Here is a 10935-nt window from a genome sequence, read left to right as displayed (position 1 = left end):
AGCATATGTCTATAGGACTTTTTTTCTTAGTTTTTTACTCCTCTACACGCTCCCGAAGTTTTGCGATTTAATTTGGAAACACCCTGTATATATACAATATATATACAATATATATATGTATATATACAACCCCAAATAATGCAAATTATATCAAAATAACGTTTTATAGTCGGAGAAAAGCATAAGAGCCAAATTGGCGCATTCTAGAAGGGTGTCCAATTCCGGCGGTTCTAGGCCGGTATTTATAGTCAGTTCTAAGGGTGAAATCACACGGTGTGGAAAAAGACTGCGGAATAGAGAATGCGTCATTGAAGCAACCAATCAACGCTATTCAGCGCTATTCGGAATAGCGCTGATTGGTTGCTTAAATGACGCATTCTCTATTCCGCAGTCTTTTTCCGCACCGTGTGATTTCACCCTAAGAGTGCCGTCACATGCGGCGTAACCTGCGTAAGCGTAACCCCTGCGTATTCTAGTAATTTACTAGAATACGTTATTTTTTATTTACTAGAATACGCCATTCTGAAAGCCGGCATTCACATTGGGCGTATTTCGCGGAAGATTAGAGAAATGCGGAACTAATGCAACCAATTGCTCTGATTAGAATTTCTGTTGTACACTCTAACAGAAATGCTAAACGAATTTACGATTGGTTTTCGTAACCTACGCAACTCGAAAAGTACGCCTCATGGGGAACCGGTACTTTCTATCGCGTACATACAATACGCGTTTGTACAAATTTAGAAGAAGATAGTCTGATTTATAATGGCCGTAACCGTTAACTTATGCCGGTACCGGTAAAGTTCAACCATAGGATTTCAATGCTTTCGTTCATACGGCAAGTTAGTATGAACGAAAGCATGTGACGGCATCCTTATATTCAAGATCGTCTTAAGTTCAGCCTTGAGGTGTCACGAACTAATCAGAGGACCGCATTAGCGTCTTAAGACGTTAGGGTACGGTTACATGGGTTGGTATTTTCCATGTAACGCATATCGCGTAACCAATCAGAGGTGTTCCGCGCTTTCTGTTACGCCTGTTTTAAATTTCATCAATCACATGGACACAATTTGCGTAAAAAATATTCGCGTAACCAATCAACTGTAACATTTAACATTTCTGTTCGAATGTTTTAACAGAATAAAAAAAATATTGGTTAAATGCTATACGCTGCTGCCATTTTATGTGTCTTGTGCATTAAGGACATTTAATTCCACGTAAAGAAATTGATCAACTAGATCGAAATTTCATTTCGGTCCGAGTCTCTGTGCCTAGATAAAGTTGGAAATACAATGAAAAGCACAGGCAACAGGAACAGAAAATAACAAATTTCAACCTATCAGAAATCATATATACTAGAATGGACGCTTTCTGATAGCTTGAAATCTCTTATTCCCTGTTCCTATTGCCTGTGCTTTTCATTGTGTTTCCGGCTTAACAATAGATTGATTCTCGGGAATGGTTTACTTATACACTGCATTCAGTACTACAACCGCTCACTGAGCGCTCAGTGAGCTCTTGCATCTGATTAGCATATTCCGTTAGAACTAAAAATATAGATTAAACAGATTCAAGAGCTCACTGAGCGCTCAGTGAGCGATCGTAGTACTGAATGCACTTACTGTAACAATTGCCCACTGCCAGTCACAGTGGCTACGTTTACACCGTGCGCTTAGTCCGCGACCTATACGATAGATGTGTTTGTTTAATATACAGGATAAACAAGGACATCTATTGTATAGGTCGCGGCCTAAATGCACGGTGTAAACGTAGCCAGTGACTTCTGCATAGGAAGTTTTTTCTTATTTTTTTTTTCCTAACGCTGTGATCGGTTTATACGCTATTGGCTGCGTTCAGCAAACTCAACAGTTTGCAACCGTTTTATGATTGTCTGCTGAGATAGGACCATTCTTCTAGATCTAAAAGTATGATCCAATTAGCGCGAAGGAAACTTCCAACAGTTGCAAAACAAACGTTCTGCTGAACGCAGCCATTGGCTCGTGTGCAATTGATATATGCCCTTGATTTTCTTAGTTAATGGGAGATACGTGCACTCGTGGCTGCCGTTTTTGCTCAGTTAAAACTGCACGTAAACCACCACCGTTGGATGTAGAGGAGCCCATCAATACTGCTAGTGCAGTAGCTGCCTGGAATTTGGATTATATTGTTTTAACATCCGTGGATCGTGATGGTTAGTTACGAATCAATGGTCGTGTTCGGCAGAATATTTATTTTGCAATTGTTGGAAGTTTTCTGCATCCTGATTTGGTTATATCTTTAGATCTAAAAGTATAATCCAATCAACACTTCCAACAGTCTAAGAAAATTTCCAACAGTTGCAAACTAAACATATAGTTGCTGAACGCAACCAGTCATAGATTATAAAATTAAATTATACTATTATAGTCGGATTTTATATTTAGGGCCGATTGTTCCAACTTCTTGGTAAAGTTTACCTGTTAGTTTATTAAGTAGCAAGATTATTCAATCACGTGCGCGGATTGCCAGATTTACGGCAACTACAGGTAAACTGTACCAAAAGATGGAACAATCAACCCTTAAGATCTTAAGTGTAGTCTTAAGGGCTGCGGCACAGACTTTTGCACAAGGCATAGTGCATAAGAGAATCAACCAATCTGAATTCTTCCTTTCCTTTCACTTAACGGAAAAGAAGAACTTTGATTGGTTGATTTTCTTATGCACTATGCCTTATGCAAAAGTCAAGAAGACTAGAACTAAGGAGAGTCAATTCGTGCCAATAGCGGTAGTGGGGGTGAGGCAAAAAGTGGCGACGGATAACTTCCCCCATTCTTGCGCTTCATTAGTCCTCTCTGTCGCTCTATATAGTTGTCGCTCTATCGTTCTATAATCGTCACTTTGTCGCTCTTATATCGAACTTCCACACAATGCGCAGTGCTGCTGCACATCGTGTGAATAGCCGCGGACGTTTTTTGACTCACCCCCACCACACGAGTTGATCCTCCTTAGTTCTAGTCTTCTTGGCAAAAGTGTATGCCGCGGTTATTAAGATGTCATGAATACCGCCATTACCGTCCATAGATCCAGAATTCAACGCGTCATTTATCATTTCAGATTTAAAGGATGGTGGAGCTAACCATATCGCATCTACTGTTAAGGAAATAAAAAAGAGGTATTTTATATATATCTGCTGTTTTATTTTTTTTTATTTAATAAAACGAATCAAGCGATCAGTGTTCAAATCATATAGCATTAGAAATATTTCATGTTTCGTTATAGGAGCAATATACTGGTGGAATGTTTGGTACCAGACTTCAGAGGTGATGAAAATTGCGTCGCCACGATTGTCAATTCTAATCTGGATGTGTTTGCACATAATATCGAAACCGTAGAACGTTTAACTCCCTTTGTTCGTGATATGCGCGCTCGATATAGGTACACATATAATGTACCCTTATAATATTTATACAGGGTGTCCTGAATTTAAATGGCCAAATCTTGGGAGCGTGTAGGAAATCAATAAACTAAAAAAAGTCCTTTAGAGAGATATGCTCGTTTTTGCTTCGTTTTGGAGAAAATTGCAGAAACAGACAAAACGTTTCGATTTTTGTACGTATTTATTACTTATTCATTCACACCTTTTTATTCACATTGTCACTTGCTTAATGCAAACATTGTTCAAAATGTTGCAGCAATGCATGCATTGCATCTTGTATGAATAGCTTGTATTGCAGCCAAACATTGATCTGATCAACGTAATGATTCGTCGATCCGGCACTCTTCTGTCTGGAAATCGGCGCGCACTGCCTCTGAAGCATTATCGTTGAAGTCGTACGTGAAAATAATATTTCGTTTCCCAATGAAAACGTTTATGTTTGTTCACATATCTGCCATTCTCCTATTATAAATAAATTCGTCAGTTACTCATCAAAAGCCATCGAGTGAATTACTCCCGTCGCAATACGCGGCGTACATAATATTCCAACATTGAATATGCTGATATGATTTTCGTGTACGATTTCTGCGACGGTAATGCTAAAGAGGCGATGCGATAGTATGCATGACGATTTCCAAACAGAAGAGTACCGAATCGGCAAGTCATTGTCTAGACGTTGACTTTCAATAGACTGCAAAAGATCAGTCATTTTTATTTCAGATCGGCAATCTTTAGAAATTAATATTCCGTCAACTATTGCAAAAATTGCAAAATTGTTAAGGACTTTCCGACTCGGTTTTCATCAGAAATAGCGCTATATGATTCGTGGGCGGACTTTAAAAAACACCCTGTATATATATTCATATACATAGATACATATTTATTAATAATACTTACGTTTGTTAATTCGAATTAATTTGTTGTTTATTATATACAGGCAGTCATTGGCTGTATTAAAAGCGGCTAAAAAGTTAAACCCTGATTTAATTACGAAATCGTCGATAATGCTGGGGCTAGGTGAAACTGATCAGGAAGTCGAACAAACTATGAAGGATCTAAAAAATGCTGATGTGAATGCTATAACATTGGGACAGTACATGCAACCTACCAAAAGACACTTGAGAGTCATCGAGTATATAACACCTGAGAAATTTAAAACATGGGAAAATATGGGTAATCAACTAGGCTTCTTGTATACTGCCAGTGGTCCATTAGTTCGGTCATCTTATAAAGCCGGAGAATACTTTTTAACAAATATACTAAAACAACGGAAGAAACAGCAGATTGATGACCATGTTACGTCGTGAATGAAAAATACGGAAGTGTAGATGATAAATGTTTAATCGCGATACAAGATAGGAAATCAATATAAATAATGAATTTGGAAACACTACGATAAGAAATCACAATCTAATGATAAAATGATCTGAATAACATATATTACTGTTAATAAATTGATAATAAATGTTCTGTAGCCTGTAGTAATTCACAAATAAATTGAGATATTTAATCAGAAAATGCAGATTTATATATAAATTGAATGCATATGAAGTCCAAAGTTTATATATACTAATTTAATCCGTGTCCATGGCGATGGCGACTTGAGGATCCTGAGGACCTTCGTCGGTTGGCGGATCTTGCGGAGGTTTGTCATCTTGCACAGCTGGTTCGGTAGGTCTTCCGCGTTTATCATCTCCTTCAATCTGGGACAAGAAAACAGCTGTCGTGGTTTCGTTGAGAATAGTGAAATCATAATCCTTTCCTACTATCCCAATTGATACATTCTGAAACATAAGCGAGATTTAATGTCCCCTTTTCAAATCAAAATTGATTCTTAGAATTAAGTATTAATAAGATTCTTATGGCAGATATTTTACTGCACATACTGCATATAACAATATGCAGTATATGTATTTCACAACCATTATATCATATACCACTAGCATATTCTGGAGTAAAAAATTCTAATATGGAATGGAAATATCGAGATCAAATAATTTTTGAATTATAACCTATGAAAAGCCGTATAAATATGGTCTTTGACTATGCTATGTTTACATGCACACCTTTAATAACATCCGTAGTTAGAAACTGGCCAATCACAGTCGTCCCATTTTTCAGAGAAATAGCTATGACTGAACAGTTTCATAACTATGGATGTTATTAACCCAATTAAGAGTATCTGTGTAAATGTACTCATTGCTATTGCATGTACGCAATCACACGGACAGACAACTTTTTAACCAACGCTTATGATTAATCACATTTTAAACGTTTATACTAAAAAAATTACTTTATGGAAAAAAATGGCTTACACCTTTATTACTTAATTTTTCACAAAGTTTCACGCTGTAATAATATTATCTTCGAATTTCGGAACACCGTATATGTACATTTTTCTTCATATCAATTAATTCATCTCATTATTCTGTACATAAAAGTATGAACGCGTAGTTATCGAGAACTGAATAGTTTACAAGATATTTTATGTCAAAATGTACCAAAATAAATATTTCATAAACTATTAATTTTTCGATATCTTTAGATGCTTAGTAATTTGATGAACAGAATTAGAGGAATCATACTAAAATAAAAATCTTACAACCCATTAAAAAAAAAAAAGTATAGCCATATCCTTTATATGACCATGGAAAATCGATTTTTTCAAAAATTGATTTTACACTATTTGTGCTCTGTCAAGCCATACAATTTTTGTCTGAATGAACATATCTTTGATTCAATCTTGTTCTGCAAAGATAAAAGAAATGATAGACTAAAATGGGATACCCCGTATAAATAAGTTAGATCATGGAATAACATATATGACGTTGTATGAGAACAATTGATTCAATCTGTGAATCCTGGGTTTCTAATCCTCATCCCATGTAAGCCTTCGTTTTATAAAGTTATTGAAAAATTGAAGATCGTAAATGAAAGAGCATGACAATATAATTAATTCCAGAAACCTATTTTAATAAGATATGAGTTAGATATTATCAAGTCTCTACTCACTTTCACTGATAAATCAACTTCGTTAGGTAAAGTGTCACGTAATGCTCTAAGGCCATGCTTGACTAACTCGTCAAGGTCGCATGATAAGAATTCATTTAGGTGTTTTTCTAAATATGTCCTTGCACTTTGGGAACGTGCCCCTATAGCCATCGCTTTACAATCGAAGTAATTTGCAGATGGACATGTCTGATATATATGCGGTCCTTTATCCTAGAAAGTGACTATTATTAAAGAAACATGTTTAGCATATACTGAATTATACATCATTTTCAATAAATTCTCACATCATATCCAGCTACGAGTAAACCTACGCCATATGGGCGTCGATCATATCTTTGCGTACAAGTTTGCATTTTATTTCCTAAAGATGTAATCAGACGACTTACAGGTAATGCATGGTCATGAGCATACTTGTAATTCAGACATTCAGTTCGCATATAACGGCTGTGAAAAATAATTTGCTTTTAACTGCCATTATGCGCATTGAAACACCTTGTATTCTTACTTTCTCATGCATAAACTTATATCTGTATGTGTAGGCTGTAGTAGCTATCAATTAAAACTATCATAGTATAGCAACAAACATTATAAGGTACAGACAGATATCATAAAATTTAAAAATAATATACCTATTTTTTCTTTATTAAAACGTGTTAAAAATACTTGTGCTTAAAATATTAATATTTTTATCAAAAACATTAATAATTTTTTACCAATTTAAAATAACTTCAACAGGAGAAACCAATAAATTGCATAATGTAACAAAATAACAGATGTTAGGGTCTATTCATGGCAAAATATAATAATAGCATAGTGGTGGCAAACTTTACTATAGCGAAAGGATTAAGACATAATCAAAATGGATATCTTATCTTATTACATACAAGGGTATTGTATCCTTTAATAAAAATGAAGAATGGAATAAGAAAATCAGCAAATAAAGTACCTCAATATTCTTGCATCAGCTGTTAAACCTGAGATACTAATTCCCATGTGTTTATCTATCGGTATGATTTTTTTCTGATGAGCTGATAATTCCGACGATGCTCTTTTCAGTGCAATAAGAACAGCATGTGTTTTACTCTTAAGACCTACAGTAGCTGAACCTAGTTTCACAGCTTCCATAGCATATTCTACTTGATGTAGTCGTCCTTGTGGACTCCATACTGTCACATCACTATCGTACTGATTGCGGAACTAAGAAACACATTCAATAATCGAATTAATAGAAATCATTTGCATATTTAAAATCAATTAATACAAGTATTTGTGTGAATACTCTGTGTGTGTGTGTGTGTGTGTGTGTGTGTGCGCGCGCGCGCGTGCGCGCGCGTGTGTGTGTCGTGTGTCATCTTCAAATATTATTCAATTTAAACAATGAACAGCGTTACATACACTTTTCGTCTCTTAAGATATACTTTTTATAATATTTTTTCTCTATGTCTTTAATCGATAGTTATATGTATTTCTACATTACTATGTGTAAATATACATAACCAAAAAAATAGTTGTTTTGTGATTTATAATTTCTTTACAATGATCATTAAAATAGAAATATCGAAATACAGTGTACCGATAATTAAATGAATATTTACCATTTTTAATATTAATCCTCTTAATTGGAAAAATAAAGATAACAAACACTTATTACTCGATTAAATACGCAGGTTTCGTGAACTAACAAAAGATACTTGTCAGCACAGAATATATATTGTTAGGCAATGATATGCAGTACTATCACTACCATTAACTACGCAATGCATATATGTACAGCATAGTGGTAGAAACTAGAGACCCCTGATAGGCCTAGTTTACATCGTGAACGTATTGGTACGCGTATTAATTTTGATGCGCACCAATGCTTTAGTACGGGTGCGTTTACATCGAATGCCCATCAAATTTAATACGCGTACTATATTTTCACGATGTAGAGGAGAAAAACAATACATTATAATATATTATAATATATTTTGAGAAAATGCATAATATTGCACAAGAAAGTTTTGTCAAATTTTTTATATTTAAAAATTTACAATGTATTCGCAGAAGACGCATGATGGACATGATAAAAGCAAGGCGTCAAGCCTTAAAGCCTGATTTATAATGGCCGTAACCGTTACTTATGCCGGTGCCGGTGAAGTTCAACCATAGGATTTCAATGCTTTCATTCATACTAACTTGCCGGATGCTGGTAACTTATGCAATATCCATAAAGTTAACTCAACTTTATCTTTAGCGGCAAGTGATCATGTAGAGGTTAGTCAAAATTTACAAGTCTGCACTTGTGTGACCACTGTGATCGATTCTATATCATTTCTGTACAGCTTTGATACGAGCTAAGATGGAAATAAATGAAACAGTTAATAGAGATATCAAATTAATAACCTTAGTAGAAAGATTTACACATTTGTACGATAAATCTTTTACGGCATGCAGCAAATCATTATAAACCATCAAAATTTACGGCATAAGTTTACAGTTTTTAAGTTACCGGCATATAGTTAAGGCCATCACACGTACAAATATTTTAGTCGTAATCGTAAGACCGTAAATAAATCGGCCAATCACAATCGAGCGTTTAAAAACGGGAGATCTCAATTTTGATTGTGATTGGTCGATTTGTTTGCGACCTTACGATTCCGATTAAAATTTTTGTACGTGTGATGGCCTTTACGGCCAATATAAATCAGGCTTTATTCCGACGTTTACTAATAGCGTTTTCCACTAGGAAAACTGGTGCAGCACTAGTACCGTGCTAGGTTTATATGAAAACTGCATTATAGCATTTTCCACTGGGAAAACTGGTGCAGCACTAGTGCCGTGCTAGGTTTATATGAAAACTGCATTAGTGCAGTAATAGTGCAGACTCAGAGGAACACATGATTTTATATAATGGCTACATTTACACCGTATGTACATTTAGGCCGCGGCCTATATAATAGATGTCCTTGTTTATCCTGTAGGTTAAACAAAGACATCTATCGTATAGGTCGCGGACTAAGCACACAGTGTAAACGTAGCCATTCATATATAAAACTTTTTTACCCGGGTTATTACAAAATCTCAATCACCCGTAACTCGCCGGCTCGCGAAAAAAAAGAAGGCACGGCAGTGTCGTTGCGCTTGGCTTAGTGCCGAGACACTACTCTGTGTCTCCTGATCCTCTTGAACATCCTCGATTATTTATTAATTTTTTAATAATTTTTTATAACAATAATATTTTCAGTTTTTGCATAGTAAAATAGCTGAGCTATTTTACTAGATACGCAAAAACTAAAAATATTTTTGTTATTAATTAAAATAATAATTTAATATTATGCCTTAAAGTATGATCGTATTTGAAAGCGCAAATGCATAACCTCAATTTCAACTTGCACTGGTCTCCACTGACTTCAAAGATAGTGGAGCAAAAGTTGAACTCAGTGCAAGTTTTTTGTATCAGTTTTGTCAGTGGAACATTAAACATTGAACTGGTTTTCACAGTGGAACAACAAAATTGCACTCAGTGCGCACCAGTGTTGCACCAGTTTTCCCAGTGGAAAATGCTATTAGAAACGTCAGAGCAACATTTTTTGAACTCGTTTCAGTTCATTCGGTTGATCCGAATATAAATTCAGTACTACACTGGGAGGCCATTGTCACCAAGCTTCGATTAACTTATGCCCGTATTCATAGTCAGACCTTGTGCGTAAGGCTTCCTTAAATTTATCTTTAGATGCTCAGTAGCCAATGAAATAATTCGTAGAGCATCTGAAGATAAATTTAAGGAAGCCTTATAGCGTTTTCGATTGGGAAAAAGTTAGTGCGCACCAGTGCGCACTCAGTTCACATTAATACTGGACGAGTTCCATGGGTTGCATTGAATAGTGCAAATTCAAAAGAACACGCCAAGATTTTCAGTGCTAAAGCTGAAGTGCCATTTCGAGTTATAAGATTGTAAGGACTTGACTAGACTGCAGGAAAAACGCAGAAAATTTTAATTAATGCGAAAATCGTTTTTTTCCTACCAAACTCCGAACTCCGAAATTATTTCTCTTTACTTGGCAGTATACACAGTATATACCTGTGCTAATTTAATTATGTACCCAGCCGACGCCGACCATGGGTGCGTTCCGTTTCTTGCATGAAGCGCATGAGTATTTAGTGCATGGCATGGAGTGCAGGGTACGTTCCGTTTCTCCAATACACTCCATTAGTAACGGAACGGATTCGCAGTGAATTCATGCATTGATGAACATGGACGACAATTTAAAATTGACTAAATTACAAATGCATTCAATAATTACTGTTACATCTTTCTTTTTACAAAAGAAAAAGATTTATATTCAACCGAAATTTTCATAATATCAGAATACGCATAATGTTTCGGTAAAACCAGTATTATACTGTATATATATTATATAATTATGTATACAGGGTGAGTCATTTTAATCTATGGACCCGAATATCTTCCAAATTACGGTATCTACAAAAAAATGGTTTAGATAAAAGTTGACCAGGACAGAGGG

General features: G+C 35.5%; 2 protein-coding genes across 2 annotated transcripts in view; one reads left to right on the top strand and one right to left on the bottom strand.

The window, feature by feature from the left end:
- Nucleotides 1-4812, top strand: part of Las (lipoyl synthase, mitochondrial) — a 7667-nt gene extending 2855 nt beyond the window's left edge. The window contains exons 3-6 of the mRNA XM_018453082.1: nucleotides 2035-2191; nucleotides 3094-3151; nucleotides 3259-3414; nucleotides 4353-4812. Of these exons, the coding sequence (XP_018308584.1) occupies nucleotides 2035-2191; nucleotides 3094-3151; nucleotides 3259-3414; nucleotides 4353-4722 (741 nt within the window). The 3' untranslated portion in view covers nucleotides 4723-4812. The remainder of the gene's footprint in view (nucleotides 1-2034; nucleotides 2192-3093; nucleotides 3152-3258; nucleotides 3415-4352) is intronic.
- A 131-nt stretch (nucleotides 4813-4943) lies between these two features.
- Nucleotides 4944-8040, bottom strand: Prosalpha6 (Proteasome alpha6 subunit). The gene is made up of 5 exons (XM_018453084.1): nucleotides 8023-8040; nucleotides 7374-7624; nucleotides 6712-6871; nucleotides 6428-6637; nucleotides 4944-5199 (listed from the first exon to the last, which is right to left on the bottom strand). Exons 1-5 carry the CDS (start codon nucleotides 8023-8025, stop codon nucleotides 4990-4992), a joined length of 834 nt encoding a protein of 277 aa, XP_018308586.1. The 5' UTR covers nucleotides 8026-8040; the 3' UTR covers nucleotides 4944-4989.
- Nucleotides 8041-10935: the final 2895 nt, after the last annotated feature.

Source organism: Mycetomoellerius zeteki, unplaced genomic scaffold, assembly GCF_001594055.1.
Source record: "Mycetomoellerius zeteki isolate Tzet28-1 unplaced genomic scaffold, Tzet1.0 scaffold364, whole genome shotgun sequence".
NCBI lineage: Eukaryota > Metazoa > Arthropoda > Insecta > Hymenoptera > Formicidae > Mycetomoellerius > Mycetomoellerius zeteki.
The sequence above is the reverse complement of the archived record's forward strand: the minus strand, read 5'-3'. Positions and strand labels throughout refer to the sequence as shown.

Coding starts and splice junctions, on each gene's coding strand:
- Prosalpha6 (XM_018453084.1), bottom strand. Junction 6,638..6,711: donor TACTCGTAGCTGGATATGAT/GTGAGAATTTAT, acceptor GTCACTTTCTAG/GATAAAGGACCGCATATATA. Junction 5,200..6,427: donor AAGTTGATTTATCAGTGAAA/GTGAGTAGAGAC, acceptor CTTATGTTTCAG/AATGTATCAATTGGGATAGT.